The sequence below is a fragment of the Tyto alba genome, unplaced genomic scaffold (genome assembly GCF_018691265.1).
Source record: "Tyto alba isolate M040663 unplaced genomic scaffold, T.alba_DEE_v4.0 Super-Scaffold_6, whole genome shotgun sequence".
Lineage (NCBI taxonomy): Eukaryota > Metazoa > Chordata > Aves > Strigiformes > Tytonidae > Tyto > Tyto alba.
In genome coordinates, this window is record NW_024881327.1 from 56,240,493 (window position 1) to 56,257,927 (window position 17,435).

Sequence of the window (17,435 nt, forward strand, 5' to 3'; positions counted from 1 at the left end):
CGGCGAGGGCGCCCCCTGGCGGGCGGGCGGGTAACGGCGGGGTCCGTCTGAGCGCGCCCCCCTTCCCCCCCCCCCCCATCACCCCAAACCCGGCCCCCGAGCGCACAGCGACCCCCCCGCCGCCGCAACACCCGGGCTCAGCACCCCCTTACAAGCCGCTTTATTGTGTCCCTGGGTCGGCCCCACAGCCGGGTGGGGCGGGAGGGGTGGGGGGGGGGGACACCCCCTCCCCACAGCGGAGGGAGGGGGACAAGGGGGGACGCAGTGGGCACAGCGAGCCCAGACCCCCCCCCCCCCCCACCCCCCCAAAACCGCCAACCCGCCGCGGGGCCGATGGCCGGCAGCGACAGCCCCGCTCACTGCTTGACCTGTCCCCCATCGCCCTCGCTCACGAAGCGCTTCCGGCCCCTGCGGAGGAGGAGGAGGATGAAGGGGGGGTGGGTACCCCCACACCCCCCCCCCGACCCCCCCCCCTTGCCGGTACCTGGCGGGGCAGGCGTCCCGCAGCGCCCTGGTGATGATGCCGCGGTCGAAGCAGAGCTCCACCAGCCGCTCCAGCAGCCCGTGGGCCAGCGGCACGTCCAGGCTGATGTCCCCCAGCTCCTCATACACGCGCTGGAAGCCCTGAGGAGGGGGGGGGGGGGGGGTCACGCACACCCCCACCCACCCCCGCACACAGAGCAATGTTAACCCCGGGGGGTGCGCGGCCCGCCGACCCCCCCCGCCTGCCTCCCCACGCTCACCCGGTTCATCTGGTCGAGCGTCACCAGCCCCGTCTCCCACAGCACCTGCAGCAGCGTCACCATCATGGCCACGGGTCCCTCGCCGGAGCCCTCCAGCACCATCACCACAGCCTGGGGGCAGCGGGCGTCAGCGGGGGCGGGGGGACACACACACATGACACCCCTCACCCACACCCCCCCCCCGGGACCCCCCCACCCCTCACCTCGTACACCAGCTCGTGGTGGAAGTGGGGCACCTCCAGCTCCCGCAGACAGTGCTCGGCCTCCGACACCTCCCCCGAGAGCAGGTACTCCCGCAGCAGCAGGTTCATCTGGGGACGGAGGCGACTTTTGGGGGGGGGGGAGCATGGGGGGGGGGGGGGGAATAGCGCGAGCCTGATGGGGAGGGGAAATGGGGACAGCTGGGGGGTCCCCACTGCCCCGGGAGGGCATTGGGATGAGTATGGGGGGGGGACAGACAGTGCAGCTGGGGTCACATCCTGGAGGGGGGGGGGAATCCATGGGGCATATCGCAATGGGGGGGGGTGCAGGGATGAGAGATGGAGCCGGGGGGGGACACACAGGGCACAGGCAGTGCTGGGGGAGGGGGGTGGGGGTGCTGACCTCCTTGACGAGGTGCTTGACGGGGCGCTGGCCCCCCCCGACACCCCAGACGTTGTCCAGGCGGTTGACGTCGCGTTTGATGCGGAGCAGGACGGCGGCGCGGTCGAGGGCGGCCCTGCGGGATCGGGGGGGTGGGGGGGTGGAGGTGTGAGGGTGGCCGTGGCAGGGGCCGAGGGGGGTCCGGGGGGGGGCCCTTACCTGGCGTGCTCGCAGTCCACACGCCCCTTGTAGCGCTCCAGGAAGCCCAGGGGCAGCGCGTGGTCGGCCACCGCCCGGGCGATGAACTGGCCCAGCATCTGGGGACAGAGTCTCAGCCCCCGGCCGCCCCGCCCCACCCGGGCCACCACGCAGCCCCCAGCATGGCCACGGCCCCCCCACAGCCGTGTCCCCTCGGAGCACCCCCCATCACAGCCATGGCCCCCCCACAGCCCTGTCCCCTCGGAGCACCCCCCATCACAGCCATGGCCCCCCCACAGCCCTGTCCCCTCGGAGCACCACCCATCACAGCCACAGCCCCCCCAGCACAGCCACAGCCCCCCCACAGCTGTGTCCCCTCGGAGCATCCCCCATCACAGCCACAGCCCCCCCCCAGCACAGCTGTGTCCCCTTGGAGCACCCCCCATCACAGCCATGACCCCCCCATCACAGCCACAGCCCCCCCACAGCTGTGTCCCCTCGGAGCACCCCCCATCACAGCCATGACCCCCCCCATCACAGCCATGGCCCCCCCCACAGCCGTGTCCCCTTGGAGCATCCCCCATCACAGCCACGGCCCCCTCCTAGCACAGCCACGGCCCCCCCCCAGCACAGCCACGGCCCCCCCCATCACAGCCATGACCCCCCCCAGCACAGCCATGACCCCCCCCAGCCGTGTCCCCTCGGAGTATCCCCCATCACAGCCATGGCCCCCCCCAGCACAGCCACAGCCCCCCCAGCACAGCCACGGCCCCCCCAGCATGGCCATGGACCCCCCTAGCACAGCCGTGTTCCCTCTGAGCAGCCCCCTGCACAGCCACGACCCCCCCCCACGGCCACGGCCCTTCACAGCATCCCCCATCAGAGCCATGGGCCCCCCCCTCACATCCATGTCCCTTCAGAGCATCCCCCCCCCCCAGCGTGGTCGCATCCCCCCGGCACAGCCACAGCCCCCCCCCCCCCCCCCGCCAGCACCTGGGGGGCCTCGGGGGTGTCGAGGATGAGGTCGGGCAGGTCCCGCAGCATCTCGTCGAAGGCGCAGGCGATGTCCTCGGGGGCGAGGACGCGTCCCACCAGGTCGGCGAGCAGGCGGGAGGTCAGCTCGCGGTGGCTGGCCTTCCCCTCCAGCGCCAGCGCCACGGCCAGCGCGGGCACCGCGTGCCGGCGCCCGCCCAGGTTCAGCCCCCGCAGCAGCTCCTGCGCCCGGCACGTCACCCCCCCGCCAGCCGCCCCCGCGGGGGGGGGCACACCCCCCCTCCCCACCCTCCCACCGCCACACCCCCCCACTTTGGCTCCCCCGGGACCCTGCCCCACCACCCCGGGGCTGCCCAGACCCCCCCCAGGGGGGACCCATCCCCGCGGCTCGCCGCCCCCTCCCTGAGGAACCCCCTTTCTCTCCGCCTCACCCCCACGAAGGTCCCCACCCCCAGGAGACCCTGCCCCATCCCCACAGCTCGCTGTCACCAAGGGGCCACTGCCCCCTCCCCCAGGAACCCCCTTTCTCTCCGCCTCACCCCCACGAAGGTCCCCACCCCCAGGAGACCCCCCTCCCCAGGAGACCCTGCCCCATCCCCACAGCTCGCTGTCACCAAGGGGCCACTGCCCCCTAACCCTAACCCTTTCTCTCCACCTCACCCCCACGAAGGTCCCACCCCCAGGAGACCCCCCTCCCCAGGAGACCCTGCCCCTTCCTTAAGGGTCCCGCACTAGCAGCAGCCCCCCCTCCCACATGAAGGGACCCTGCCCCATCTCCGAGAACCCTTGTCACCGAGGGGTCCCTGTCCCCTCCCCCAGAGACACTCCCCCTCCCCAAGGAATCCCCCGAAGGTCCCCACCCCAAGGGACCCCCCCTCCCCAGGGGACCCTGCCCCATCCCCGGGGCTCCTCATCCCCCAGGGGCCGCTGCCCCCTCCCCGAGGACCCCAGCCCCCCCCCCCCACGCACCATGACCTCGCTGGTGTCCCCGTGCTCGAAGTACTCCAGCACCATGGGCTGCACGTTCTTCTCCAGCTCCCCCTCCTCCAGCTCGGGCACCACGGTGGCGTAGACGGTGTCACCCTGCGGGGACGGGACGATGCCGCCGCCGCCCACCCCGGCCGGACCCCCGCGGGGGCTGCCCGTGAAATGGGGGGGCCTGGGGGGGGGGGGCTGAGGCCATACCTGAGCCACCTCGTCATAGTTGGGGTCACGAGCGTCGGGCTCCTGGTAGCCGTAGACCACGCCGGGGGCACCCCACACACCCTTGCCCCCGGCCCCACCTGCACCGGGCACACGTGGGGTGAGTGGGGGGGCTCAGCGCCGGGGGGGCACCGAGGCCCCTGGTGGGACCCCCCCCCCTCCCAGGTAGGGACTCAGCCTGGGGCTGGGGGGAGACCAGCAGCACTGGGGATGCAGGAGGGGTCCCAGCCCCACGGGGGTTGTGGGAGGGGAGTGATGGAGCTTGGGGGGGGGGGGGGGCATGGACACGACACAGGGGGAATTCAGGCAGGGTCCCAGCCCCACGGGGGACACAGAGTGGGGGTCAGGCAGGGTCCCAGCCCCACGGGGGACACAAGGCGGGGGTCAGGCAGGGTCCCAGCCCCACGGGGGACACGGGGCGGGGGTCAGGCAGGCTCCCAGCCCCACGGGGGACACGGGGTGGGGGTCAGGCAGCGTCCCAGCCCCACGGGGGACACGGGGCGGGGGTCAGGCAGCGTCCCAGCCCCACGGGGGACACGGGGCGGGGGTCAGGCAGGGTCCCAGCCCCACGGGGGACACGGGGCGGGGGTCAGGCAGGGTCCCAGCCCCACGGGGGACACGGGGCGGGGGTCAGGCAGGCTCCCAGCCCCACGGGGGACACGGGGTGGGGGTCAGGCAGGGACCCAGCCCCACGGGGGACACGGGGCGGGGGTCAGGCAGGGTCCCAGCCCCACGGGGGACACGGGGTGGGGGTCAGGCAGGGACCCAGCCCCACGGGGGACACGGGGTGGGGGTCAGGCAGGGTCCCAGCCCCACGGGGGACACGGGGTGGGGGTCCCAGCCCCACGGGCGGGCGCTGCCGCCCCTCACCTTTCTTGGGCAGCCCGCGGCCCTTGCCCGTGCGGGAGCGGCGGTCGTGGGCCCGGCCCTTGGGGCTGCCGGGCTCGGGGCCGGGCTCGGCGCCCTCGGAGAGCGACTCGCGGGCCGAGTCCCGGGACGACGTGCGCCGCAGCCGCCGCTTGGCCTTGGCCTTCAGCCGCGCCTCGTGCAGCAGCTTCTCCTGGGGGGTCCAGGTGCGGGGACCCCCGGCCCCCAGCAGCTCCTCGTCCCCATCCTCCTCTTCCTCCGCAGCCGCCGGGCAGGGGCCCTGCGCACCGTGGGCACTGTCACCGCGCACCGGGGCACCGCGACACGACCCGGGACCCCCTTGGACCCCGCACCGTGCACCCTGTGACCTCCTGGGACCCCCGTGCACCCCCCAGCCTCCCCCGGAGCCCCCCCCATGTACCCTGTGACCTCCTGGGACCCCCGTGCACCCCTCCAGCCTCCCCTGGGACCCCCATGCACCCTGTGACCTCCTGGGACCCCCGTGCACCCCCCCAGCCTCCCCCAGAGGCCCCCACCATGCACCCTGTGACCTCCTGGGACCCCCGTGCACCCCCCAGCCTCCCCCGGAGCCCCCCACCACGTACCCTGTGACATACTGGGACCCCCATGCACCCCCCAGCCTCCCCCGGGACCCCCATGCACCCCATGACATACTGGGACCCCCGTGCACCCCCCAGCCTACCCCAGAGCCCCCCACCATGTACCCTGTGACCTCCTAGAACCCCCGTGCACCCCTCCAGCCTCCCCTGGGACCCCCATGGACCCCTAACCTCCCTGGGACCCACATGGATTCCTCCCCCCCCCCCCCCCCGGAAATGCTCCCCCAACCTCCCCCACCATGCACCCTGTGACCTCCTGGGACCCCCGTGCACCCCCCAGCCTCCCCCGGAGCCCCCCACCATGCACCCTGTGACCTCCTGGGACCCCCGTGCACCCCCAGCCTCCCCCGGGACCCCCAAGGGACCTCTGCCACGTGCCCCCCCCAATTTCCCTGGGACAACCCCCCTCCAAGTGCCCCCCCAGCCTCCCACGGGACCCCCCCCCTCTGCCCCGCAGGGACCCCCGACTCCCCCCCCCCCGCCCCCCCCCAGTTCCCGTCGGTGCCGCCTCGGCCCGGTCCCCGTTCCAACCGGGAAAAGGTGTGGGGGGGGGGTGTTAGGGACGGGGGGGTCGCTCGGCCCGGTCCCACCCCGGGGCCGTTACTTGCCGTGGCGAAGGGGCCGCGGTCGGCGGCGCCCAGCTCGGCGGCGGGGGCGGCCATGGCGGGCGGCACCGGGGCCGCACCGGGACCGGGACCGGGACCGGGGAAGGGGCGCTCGGCTCGGCCCGACCCCGCCCCGCGGCGGAAGTGACCGGGGCCGGCGGCATCATGGGAACCGTAGTCACACCGGGGGCTCCGGTATCCCCAGCGTCCCCGTCGAGGAGGGTCGGGGAGCGGGCAGAGCCCGCCCGGGGACCCGGCCCCGGTTCGAGCGTGCCGCCGGCGGGAGCGGCTCCCGGATCCGCCCCCCCCCCCCCCCCCGCGGGGTTTTGGGGTGCGGGGGGGGGGGGGGGGTGGAGGCAGATGATTAACGGGGATCCCGGTTCCGCCGGTTTATTGCCGTGGCGCAGGGTCAGGCGTCGGGGACGCCGCCGGCACACGGCACCCGCCAGCGCCGGGACCGGCGCAGCCGCAGCTCCAGCCACCGCTGCGGCCCCCCCGGCGCGGAGCACCGGGGGACGGCACCCCCCGGCAACCGCGCCGGCTCCGCGGCACCGGCTGGGGGGGTCCCCGCTGCCGCCGGCGCCCCCCGCCCGCCCGCGCTCGGCTCCTGCGGGCGGGCACCGGTGTCCGAGCCTGGACGGGGAGAGGAGGGGGGAGTCGGGGGGGGGGGGGGCATAACGGGGCCGCCGGCGGGGAGGGGGGGGGGGGTCGCCCCAAAAGGTGGCTCTCGCCCCGCGCTCCCCAACATCCCCGCCTGTGCGTGTGTCCCCCTCCCCGCCCCGCCGGTGACTCACAGCAGCGGCGCAGGGAGCGCCAGGGGCGGGGGGCCCCCCCGGCCCCCCCGGCGGGCTGCTGCAGGAGGCAGAGGATGGCCCCATCCATCTGCTGGAAGACGCGGAGGGCGAGCAGGGCCTGACGGGTTTCGGGGTCCAGCCCGGAGCGCTCGGAGCCCACCAGCTCCCGCACCAGCTCGAAGTCCTGACGCAGCTGCAAGGCTCCCTGCAAGCTTCGGAGACCCGGGGGGGGGGGGGATCACCGTTAGCCCAAACCCCCCCCCCCCGGCATTACCGGCCCCGCCGCCGTCCCGCTACCTGAACTTGATCCTGCGGGTCAGGATGTGATCCATCCAGGCCTCCAGGAACGCCGTGGTCGCCCGGGCCAGGGCGGGCGCCTGGGCGTCGCGGGGCAGGAGCCGGGCGACCTGCAGCACCCTGCCCAGCACCGCCTGCGCCGCCGCCGCCGCGTACGCACTGGGGGAACGGGGAGGCTCTGCGGGGGGCGAGGTGGGGGGGTGACACCCTGCCTGCCGCCCCGCCTGGCACCACGGAGACACCCCCCCCCCCCCTGCAGCACCCACCGGCGCGGGGGCCGCCCCTCCAGTGCTTGCCCAGCGGCATGGTCTGGTCGAAGATCTCCGCTGACAGCCGCTTGCAGTCCGCGGAGAACATCCTCAGCACGTCCCCCGAGAAGAGCTGGGGGGCAGAGCCAGGCTGGCACAGCGGCCCCCCCCCCCCCAGTTCCCCTGCGCTGTGCCCAGCCGGAGCAGAACCACCGGGACCCCCCCGGCCCGGCCCGGCTGCCGGAGGTCCCGGTGGCCGCGGTGGGGCTGTACCTGGATGCTGGTGGCCGTGGAGCGGATCTGCTGGCACAGCTGGTGCTCCTGCAGGGACGGTGGGGTGGGGGGCAGCGCCGGGGGGGCGGCCCCAGGCCCCGGGAAGATCCCGTTCACCAGCACCACCAGCGCGTCTGTCTCTGTCCTCAGCAGCTGGAGGGGAGAGGGGTGAGACGAATCCTGCCCAGTGGCCAGCCCCATGGCCAGCCCTACAGCCAGCTCCAGCCCCCAATCCTACAGCCAGCCCCAGAACCAGTCCCACAGCCAGCCCTAGACCCATGGCCAGCCCCATGGCCAGCCCTACAGCCCCCAATCCTACAGCCAGCCCCAGAACCAGTCCCACAGCCAGCCCTAGCCCCATGGCCAGCCCCACGGCCAGCCCCACAGCCACCTCCATCCCCCAATCCTACAGCCAGCCCCAGAACCAGTCCCACAGCCAGCCCTGGCCCCATAGCCAGCCCCACAGCCAGTCCCCAGCCCCACAACCAGCCCCACAGCCAGCCCCTAGCCCCATGGCCAACCCCACAGCCAGTTGCCAGCCCCACGGCCAGCTCCAGCCCCAGCCCTCCAGCCAGCCCCAGCCCCACAGCCCGTCCCCCAGCCCAGCCTCTGCAGGGAGGGGGGCTGCCCCGGGGTGCCCCGTCCCCCCGTACCTGCAGGTCCCCCTGGGTGAGGAGCAGGAGCTGGGGCAGCGCCCGGGCCGCCAGGTACCGGCGGGCTGTGCCCACCAGCCAGGAGCCGGCCGCCTGCGCCGTGGCCAGGCAGCAGCCCAGCACCTGCAGGCGCAGGCAGGGAGGGCGGCCTGGGGGGGGCAGGGGGTGACGAGAGGTTCCCCGGGACCCCCCCCGGGGTGCCTGTGTGCGTGTCCCCCCTCCCCAGACCCCCACTCACCGGGCGGGCAGGCGGGCAGGGCCCGCAGGCAGCGCAGGGCGAAGGCCAGCGCCGGGTAGAGCCGCTGCAGGCTGAGCGCCGGCCGGCTCCGCACCCATCCTGCCGCCGGCATCGGCTCCCCCGAGCCCGGCACGGACAGACCCGAGCCCAGGGCGCGGGTGAAATCTGGGGGGAGTTGGGGGGGGACACACACACACCGGTCAGCAGCCCTGCACCCCCATCCCACCTGCACCCCACACCCTGCACCCTGTGTCCTGCACTCCCACCCACAGCCCACACCCCGTACCTGGCACCCCATACCCTGCGCCCTGCACCCCCCACTCTGCACCCCATACCCTGCACCCCCCTCCCACCCGCCACCCTGCACCCCCAGCTCTGTACCCCACACCCTGCACCCTGCACCCCCCTCCCACCCACACCACCCACCTCGCACCCCACACCCTGCACCCTGTACCCCCCTCCCGACTGCACCCCACATCCCACACCCTGCACCCCGTACCCTGCACCCTGTACCCGCCTCCCACCTGCACCCCACACCCCACACCCCACACCTCTGTCCCAGCTCCGGAGGACGCCGCGGCAGAGCAGGCGCAGGCAGAGCCCCCCCAGCTCCTCCTCACACTCCTGGGGGACGCGGGCTGCGGGGGGACAGGGCGTGAGGGCAGTGCACCCCGGGGATGCCGGGGACCCCCCGCCACGCACACCCCAGCCCCCCCCCCACCTACCCTGGGCGAGAGCGCGGCTCAGCTCCCACGCGGCTGCCGTGCCCGTCCCGCAGTGTGGCACCCCCAGGCTGTGCCCCAGTGCGGCACCAGCAGCCCCCCAGAAGAGCGGGCGGTACTGGGCGTGCAGGGCCTCGGCGGCCGGCGCACGGCACGACGTCCGGCCCGCGGCGCCCGTGTCCGGGCTCTCCGCCGCCACCGGCTTCTCCAGCTTGGTTCCGCGGACACCACAGTGCCAGAGGGTGTCGGTGGAAGCCACCAGCACCCCCAGGATGAGGCCCATCAGCTCCTCGTCCTCCCTGCACAGCGCCCGCAGCTCCCCCGCCAAGCCCGGCGGCTCCTCCTGTCCCGAGCTTCCCGCTGCACCGCGCTCCGGGGGCCAAGGCACCGCGGCGTCCTCCCAGCCCGCAGCCCCGTCACCGCCGTCCCGCGGCTGCAGGAAGGGCCGGAGCCGCTCGGCCGCCAGCCGGCCCCCGCTCGGCCGCCAGTATCCCCAGCACCCTGCCCGCGGGGAAGGCGCGGGGGCTGTCGCCGGCGGCCCCGTGGCCACCGCTGGGCAAGCGTCGGGCGACGCCCGGCTCTAGGAGCCCCAGCGCCTGGTTGTAGATCTCCAGCCCCTGGAAGAGGTCGCAGAGCAGCGCCGGGGCGGGGGGTCCGTGCCCCAGCGCCCGCAGCCGCGCCTCGGCATGCCGCTCGGCCAGCCGTGCCGCGTGCAGCGCCGGCGGCAGCAGCGCCCGCCGCACGTGCGCCGGCGCCTCGCACCCACGCAGCCGGCCCCAGCGCCCGGCCTGGGCCCGCAGCTCCCGGCACAGGTCCCGCAGCGGCGGGGCGGCCCCCGGTTGTCCCGCCGGTGGCTCCGGCAGCGCCAGGAACCGGCGGAGGAGGCGGGAGGCGGCTCTCAGCCAGCGGCCGCAGCGGCGGGTGAGGCGGAGGCGGTGGCGGTGCCGCAGCAGGGCGTGCAGGGCGGCAGCGCGCTCGGCCAGGCGGGGGTGGACGGGGTGGTAGGAGAAGGTGCCGGTGCCGGGCGGGGGCCGCGCGTGTGCCCGGAAGGTTTGGGTGCGGGGGTCCCACCAGACGCCGAGGCAGCGGCGCAGCCCCGGGAGGCTCTGCTCCAGCGGGGCCAGGAAGGACGGCGCTTCCTCCTCCTCATCCTCGCTGCTGTCGTTGCTGTCGGGGTCGGCGTGGGCCGGTGCAGCCGCGCAGCGTGGCCTCGGCCACGGGCAAGGAGCGGGACAGGCCCCCCAGGGAGCTGCTGTCTGCAGGGTGGGGCAACGTGGGGGGCCGTCCCCGCCCACGGGCACCCCGGGGAGCCCCCCGCCCCTCCCGGCACAGGCTGCTCCCGCCGGGTGCAGGCGGCTCGTTAGGCGTTAATTACACCTTAATTAGGCAGCACTGTGTCACCCGTCGCGCCGCCAGACCCGTCAGGGTTTCCCCTCCAGCCCCCCCGGGCTGGGCACTGGGCGATATGGGGTTAACCGGGGGAAGGGGCGGGGTTACTGCGGGGAGGGGGCGTGGTTTCTGGTCGAGCTGGCTCCGCCCCCCGCCACCGCGGGGTCGCCCCACCCGTGGCCACGCCCCCTCCAACAGCCGACGCCCTTTCAACAAACCTCCCCCCCCCCCCTCAACCGACCACGCCCCCCCGGGGGGCGGGGGTCGTTGTCAAGGAGACGGCGGGAGCGGCGGCGGGCCCGGGGCCGGTGGCACCGGGCCCAGCCAGTGTCCCCGGTGAAGGGCAGAGCCCGGGGGTCTCCCCGTCCGGCCCGGGCCTCACCTGCAGGCGGGGCTCTGCGCCGCCACGCTCAGGGCTGCCGTCCTCCATGCTGGGCCGCCCCCGGGGGCTCAGGCCTCGCCAGCGTTAAACCCGGGGGACCGGGCGGGGCTGGGAGCGGACGGCGCCGCCGCGCCCGGCGCGGGGAGGCGGGGACGGCGGCAAAGCGCCGCGGAGCCCCGGTGCCGCCCGGCGCGGGCCTCACGGGCCGCCGTCCTGCCCGCACCCAACATGGCGGCCGGGCAGCCTCAAGCCCCGCTTCCGGTCGGCGCCGCGCCCCGCTTCCGGTGCGCCTCCAGCCGCGCTCCCCGGCAACATGCGGGCCGCGGGCGGGACGCGGGGACCGGACCCCCCCGGGACCGGGGCCCCGCCCCCCGCCTGCCCCTGGGGCTGCGTGCCCGGCCCCGGCGGCTGGAGCGGCGGTACGGGCCGGGGGGGGTCCCGGGGCGGCGGGAGCCGCGCTGCGAGCCGGCCTGCCGGGGCTCGGAGGGGCCCGGGACCGGGGCTCGAGGGTCTCGGGGGGGAACCGGGGCCGGGGGGGCGGCGGCGGGGAGGAGCCCGGGGCCGGGGGGGCGGCGGCGGGGAGGAGCCCGGGGCCGGGGGGGCGGCGGCGGGGAGGAGCCCGGGGCCGGGGGGCGGCGGCGGGGAGGAGCCCGGGGCCGGGGGGCGGCGGCGGGGAGGAGCCCGGGGCCGCCCCGCCGCCGCCGCGTTTCGGTTTCGTTTCGGTTTCGTTTCCGACGGCTCAGGGCCGGCTCCGCTCCCCGCAGCGCCGTTCTGTCCCCGGCACTGCCAGCCCGGCCCCGCTGAGACCGACCGCAGCCGGCGGCAGGTACGTGGGAACCGGCGGCGGGGGGTGGCTGGAGCCCCGGGGGGGCCCGGCCCGGTGCCGCCGCAGCTCCCGGTGCCGCCGCAGGTCCTGGTGCCGCCGCCGCAGCTCCCGGTGCCGCAGGTCCCGGTGCCGCCGCAGCTCCCGGTGCCGCCGCAGCTCCCGGTGCCGCCGCAGGTCCTGGTGCCGCTGCCGCAGCTCCCGGTGCCGCAGGTCCCGGTGCCGCCGCCGTCCGCCTCCTGCCAGGGGAACCGCAGCGCGATGTGGGCAGTGCCCGGGGCCCCGGGCGCCCTCGGCCGCGGTGAGTCGGGGGCGCGGGGGGGGCGGCCGGCGGGGCCGGGGCGCGGGGTTCCGCTGACCGGCCCCCGCTTCTCCCTGCGCAGTCCCGGGCACCTGGCACTGCCCCGGCCGGGTGCGGGAGTCCAGCGAGGAGGAGGAGGAGGAGGAGGAGGAGGAAGAGCGGGTCGCCCTCGGGCAGCCGTGGGAGGTTTCCAGCGAGGACAGCGGCCCCCCCTACAACTTCTGCGGGTTCAAGAAATCCTTCCTGTGCACCGAGCTGCCCCCCGCCCGGCCCCCCGACAGCGCGCTCCAGGGGAAGCTGCAGCGGCTGCCCGCGCCCTGGGGGCACCCGCTGACGGCTGAGGTGAGGGGCAACCCCCCCTGCCCAAAACGGGCCCCCCTCCGTGCCCGAAATTGCCCCTGTCCCTGCCCCCTCCACAGCCGCATCGCGTCCTCTGCTCCCTCTTGTCCTCCGTTTTTGGGGGAGTGGGGGGGGCTGGCGGCACGGGCTGGGGGGGCTGGCTGGGGGGGGGCTGGCTGGGCGGGGGGCTGGCAGTGCTCCCAGCCGCGGCACAGTGCCGGGCACCGGCGCTCACGGCGTCGCTCCCCCCCAGGAAGCCGAGCAGAACGCGCGGGAGCTGGTGGCAGAGGAGGAGCGGATGAAGAGGAAGGCGGAGAAGAAGAAACTGAAGAGGAAGGTGGGTGTGCCCCGGGGGGGGGGGGGGGGGGTTGCCCTGCCAGCTCACCTCGCCGTTACCCCGAGAGGGGGGCACATGCTGGGGGTTTGCTCCCACCCCCCCAGCAGCGCCGAGGCAGAGCTGCGGCGTGGGGCCGCTCACGGCTCGCTCTCCTGATTTCCAGAAGCAAAAAGAGCGGAAAAAACGTGAGAAATTAGGACAGGAGCTGACAAACAAGCAGGAGGCCGAGTCGGTGAGCAGCTGCCAGCCCCTGCCTGGCCGGGGCGGGGGGGGGGGGCTGCGGCAGCCGGGCCCTGCCGCCCCCGGGGGGTCCTGGAAGCGGGATGGGGTGGGGAGGGGGGTGGGCCACACCCGCTGCCCCGGCTGCCGTCTCACCCCTGCCCTCTCCTTCCAGAGCCCCTCGTCCCTGCGCAGCCCTGCGGGCGCTGGGCACCCCCAAAACAGCAATGCTGAGGAGGGGGAGGGCTGGCCGGGCCCCAGCCGCTCTGCAGGACCCCGGGATCCCTCGGGAGTGGAGGGAGGCGGCCGGGAGGCCAGGGTGGAGGAGATGGAGGTGAGGGCTCCTGGCGTGGGGGTGCCCCACGGCTGGGCCCAGGGGTGCCCCACGGCCAGGCCCGGGGCTCTGCCCGCCCTCGCCCACCCTCCCTCCCCCAGGACGAGCTGGACTTGAGCTGCACCTTCGTCTTCAAAGCCCGGCAGAAAGCGGGGGTGAGGCTGCCGGCCCCCGCCAAGGAGAAACCGGCCAGGACGGGCACTGCGGAGCCGAGCAAGAGGGCACCGGGGAAGGTGAGCCGGGGCCCCGGGGAGGGGGACCTGACCCCCCCCGGGCAGCCAAACCCAAGCTGCCCTGCCTGCCCCCCCCCGCAGGTGCCCCCGCCCCAGCCTGCTGTGCCCCCGGACGTGAGCGTGGTACAGCAGAGCCTGATTCTCGCAGGTCAGTGCCCCCCCGGGCAGCGAGGGAAGGTGGGGGGGGCATGTGGGGGGGTTTGGGCCAAGGCCCCCCCGCCGGCAGGGATCCAGGTTGTCCCTGGAGTGTCTTTCCTTCAAGGCTGGGTGACGGGAAGGCGATTCTCTGTTTTGTGCTCCCCGTGTCCCCGCTGCAGGTGGGGGGAGCATAGCTCTGGTGACTGGTGTTTACTGGGGGGGGGGGTCAGTGGTCAGCAGCGAGCAACACTTTCCCCACAGGTCGCGGCAACGAAGCTGCCCAGAAGGGCCGCTACGCCGAGGCGGTGCAGGCTTTCACCGAGGCCGTGAAGCTGAACCCCAGGGAGCACCGGTGGGCGACGGGGCCGGGGAGCGGCGTTCCTGGGGGGCTGCGGGCCCTGGCCAGCAGCGACACCCCCCCCCCCCCGCAATCTCCCCCCAGGCTGTTTGGGAACCGCTCCTACTGCTACGAGAAGCTGCGGCGCTACGAGGAGGCTCTGCGGGACGCGCTGGTGTCGCTGGGGCTCCAGCCCGGCTGGCCCAAAGGCTTTTTCCGCAAGGGCAAGGCGCTGCGGGGGCTGGAGGTACCGGGGTGGGGTGGGGGGGATATGGGGGGGTTATGGGGTGCTGCGGCAGCCGGAGCTGAGCCCCCTCTGTGCCGGGCCCCAGCGCTACGCCGAGGCCGCCAGCACCTTCGAGGAGCTGCTGCGCCTGGACGGCGCCGACGCCGACGCGGCCGCCCAGCTCGAGGCTTGCCGGGCTCTGCTGCGGGTGAGTCCCTGGCACCCCCAGGCCCCCCCCCACCCACCCGCCACCCCCGCGAGGCCTCACCTCCTCTCCCCCCACCTTGCAGCAGCGCAGCACCCACGGCCGGAGCAGCCCCGGGGGGGTCCCCATGTCCCCGTCCCCGCTGGAGGCCGGGGAGCCACCGCTGCCTCCCCCCGGTAAGGGACCGTGGTGGGGGGTTTGGCTTCGGAGCTGGCAGCCGGGGGGGGGGCTGGGGTCTCAGGGTGGGGTTGGGGGGACATCAGGGAGTGCTGTGCTGCGCCGTGCAGCCGGTGGAGCCCCCCCTCTCCCTCATTCCGGCAGGGGAGTGGGCGCGCGGGAGCTGCCAGGACGCTGCCACGGGCGGCTTTGTGACCGTCGGGAGCTCCCGCAGCCAGGCGCGAGGCCAGGGCCGGCCCGTGGCCAGTAGCCAGCAGACGCTGCCCCCAACCCATCCCGCCAGGTGGGGCCGGTGACTGGTGCTGACTGGGGGGGGGTGGTGGGTCCCGCAGCTCCCCCTGGGCTGCTGGGAGGGGCTGGAGGTGACACCGGTGACAGCGGTGCGGTTTGGCAGGGACTGCTACCCCCTCTGGGTGGGGAACATCACCCCCAGGATCAGTGAGAAGGTGCTGCAGAGCTCCTTCGGCCGGTGAGTGCTTGTGTGCTGAGCCCCCCAGTGCCCCCCCGGCCCCACATCACCGTCCCAGTGCCCCCCCCGGCCCCACATCACCGTCCCAGTGCCCCCCCCGGCCCCACATCACCGTCCCAGTGCCCCCCTGGCCCCACATCACCGTCCCAGTGCCCCCCCCGGCCCCACATCACCGTCCCAGTGCCCCCCCCCGGCCCCACATCACCGTCCCAGTGCCCCCCCGGCCCCACATCACCGTCCCAGTGCCCCCCCGGCCCCACATCACCGTCCCAGTGCCCCCCCCCGGCCCCACATCACCGTCCCAGTGCCCCCCCTGGCCCCACATCACCATCCCAGTGCCCGTCCCAGTGCCCCCCCCGGCCCCACATCACCGTCCCAGTGCCCCCCCTGGCCCCACATCACCATCCCAGTGCCCGTCCCAGTGCCCCCCCCGGCCCCACATCACCGTCCCAGTGCCCCCCCCCGGCCCCACATCACCGTCCCAGTGCCCCCCCTGGCCCCACATCACCATCCCAGTGCCTGTCCCAGTGCCCCCCCCGGCCCCACATCACCGTCCCAGTGCCCCCCCCGGCCCCACATCACCGTCCCAGTGCCCCCCCGGCCCCACATCACCGTCCCAGTGCCCCCCCATTCCCGTCCCCGTTCCCCGGTGCTCCTGGCCTGGGGTGTGGGCCGTGTGAGGGAAGCATGGGGCGGGGGGGGGGGGCAAGGGATGGGTGGGTTCTAATGCTTCGCCCCTTCCCCCCAGGTTTGGGGAGATCCGCTTCATCCGGCTGCTGCCGGAGCGGCGCTGCGCCTTCATCAACTACACGCGGAAGAAGGCGGCGGAAGCGGCCTACGCGGCCATGCAGGTGAGCTGGGGGTGGGGGTCACTGCGCCGGGGGCCCCCCCAGCTGCTCAGGGCTGGATGAGGGGGTCTGGCTTGGGCCCCTCCTGCCCTCAGCCCTGCCCTGGTGGGGGCACTGCTGCCAGCTTTCCCCTTCTTCCCCCCCCCTCTCCCTTTTTCTATCATCCCCCCCTTCATTTTTTTTTTTTCTTCCCCCCCCCACCCTCCCAGGATGCTGAGGTGGAGGGGAACAGACTGGTGCTGCAGCTCAAGCACCCCTCCCACGCCACCCCCTCCCACTGACAGCACCCCAAGCCCTGCAGTGAGGTGGGTGCCCTCCCTGGGGGGCTCCTGTAGCCGGGCAAGGGGGGGTCTCCTGAGCCAGACCCCCCCCAGCCTGCTCTGACCCCTCCCCAGGGCCTGGGACCTGAGTGGTGCCTCCGGGCTTTGCTGCCCAGGGAAGGGGGGGGGGTGTCTGACCTTAGAGACCTCCTGTGCTCCCTGCCAGGGACTGGGCAGGGGGCTGAGCCTGTGCGTCCTGTGTCCCCCCCCCACTGCCTCTGTTGGGGCCCCACGGGTGGGGGTCCCACCCAGTGCCTTCTGGGGGGGCTCTGCTGCTGCCCCCCCCGGGTGCGGAGCTCGCTGATGGGGGGGGGGGGGTCCTGCCTGCGCTGGGTCCCCTGGGGCTGGAGCCCACCCGGGGGGGCCAGTGCTTGGAGGGGGGGGCACAGGCCTGTGCCCTGGCATGGCCGCTCCCCTGGGCGCTGGCTGCGATTTGTACCCAATTTGGGGTTTGTAACCAAATTTGGGGTTCTTAATAAAACTGAGAGCCAGTGCCGGTGTCTGTCCTTCCTTTCTGCTGTCTGTCCTGCCTTCCCCCTCCCCGGGCTCTGCCGTGAGGGTTCAGGGGGCGGCTGGTCCTGGGTGGGGGGCTGTTTCCAGATGGGGGTGGGACCGACACGCTGCTCCGGGGGCTGCCATCGAGTTCTGGTACCGCCCCCCCCCCCTGCCCCGGTACCGGCGGCCGCGGGGCTGGGCCAGCCCCGAGGCGGCGGTGATGGCCGCAGGCCCGGGGGGGGGGGGGGGGCAGAGCCCCCCGGTAATGTCATTTGCAGGTGCCGGGAGTGGCGGGGGTGGGGAGGTGACAGGCAGGCCATCAAGTAGAATTTGATTAATATGCAAATAGGCAACAGGGAGAAGGAGCGCGGGAGACAGCGAGTAATTAATCACTAGTTAAAAGAAATTAATACCAACAGCAGAGGTTGTCAGGAAACAGCAGCCGAGTTAATCATCCGGAAAATTGGAAGAGGAAAAGACGAGCGGGGGGCGGGGGGGGTGGGGAGGGGCGAGCCTGCCAGCGCCCCGAGGCCGCGGGGGTGGGCACGGCCGGGCCGGGGGTCCCCGGGGAGCGGCGGCGGGGGGAGGGGACAGGCGGCCACGGTGGGTGCTGGGCCGGGGGGGCAGCCCCGAGGCCGCGGTGGAGGTGCTGAGCTCCCGGTGCTGAGTGGCCGGTGCGGGCTCTGAGCCCCCCCCCCCCTCCTCCGAGTCATCTCGCCCCACGCTGCCCCACGGGCTCGCGGCGGGGCGGGGGGTCGGGGCGGGGGGGGGGGGGGGAATCCCGCCAGCTGCTGCCTCCGTCAGCCCGATGGGAACGAGCTGCCGCC

The 17,435-nt window shown here is 74.8% G+C and overlaps 3 protein-coding genes across 4 annotated transcripts; 1 reads left to right on the top strand and 2 right to left on the bottom strand.

The window, feature by feature from the left end:
* Positions 1 to 144: 144 nt before the first annotated feature.
* On the bottom strand, positions 145 to 5,976 carry LOC116961514 (programmed cell death protein 4-like). Of its 2 annotated transcripts, none has more exons than XM_042808063.1 (11): positions 5,815 to 5,976; positions 4,590 to 4,866; positions 3,702 to 3,799; positions 3,486 to 3,599; positions 2,517 to 2,738; positions 1,545 to 1,642; positions 1,347 to 1,461; positions 947 to 1,054; positions 744 to 788; positions 485 to 624; positions 145 to 408 (listed from the first exon to the last, which is right to left on the bottom strand). In XM_042808063.1, the coding sequence occupies exons 1-11, from the start codon at positions 5,866 to 5,868 to the stop codon at positions 357 to 359; spliced, it is 1,323 nt and encodes a 440-aa protein (XP_042663997.1). In that variant the 5' UTR covers positions 5,869 to 5,976; the 3' UTR covers positions 145 to 356. The 2 variants fall into 2 exon arrangements, with proteins under 2 accessions (XP_042663997.1, XP_042663996.1); XM_042808062.1 differs by having other exon boundaries at positions 744 to 854.
* A 153-nt stretch (positions 5,977 to 6,129) lies between these two features.
* On the bottom strand, positions 6,130 to 10,855 carry LOC122154898 (coiled-coil domain-containing protein 142-like). Its single transcript, XM_042808053.1, is given in 11 exon segments — positions 6,130 to 6,444; positions 6,606 to 6,817; positions 6,903 to 7,080; positions 7,169 to 7,283; positions 7,424 to 7,576; positions 8,077 to 8,225; positions 8,315 to 8,479; positions 8,866 to 8,952; positions 9,040 to 9,508; positions 9,510 to 10,292; positions 10,808 to 10,855. Coding segments are annotated over 11 exon segments (2,583 nt in total). The 3' UTR covers positions 6,130 to 6,220.
* Positions 10,856 to 11,103: 248 nt separating this feature from the next.
* On the top strand, positions 11,104 to 16,607 carry LOC122154892 (tetratricopeptide repeat protein 31-like). The gene is given in 16 exon segments (XM_042807925.1): positions 11,104 to 11,226; positions 11,572 to 11,633; positions 11,844 to 11,931; positions 12,014 to 12,273; positions 12,524 to 12,607; positions 12,771 to 12,839; positions 13,002 to 13,160; positions 13,162 to 13,393; positions 13,793 to 13,883; positions 13,974 to 14,115; positions 14,201 to 14,302; positions 14,385 to 14,475; positions 14,621 to 14,759; positions 14,871 to 14,945; positions 15,694 to 15,796; positions 16,003 to 16,607. Coding segments are annotated over 16 exon segments (1,875 nt in total). The 5' UTR covers positions 11,104 to 11,120; the 3' UTR covers positions 16,075 to 16,607.
* Positions 16,608 to 17,435: the final 828 nt, after the last annotated feature.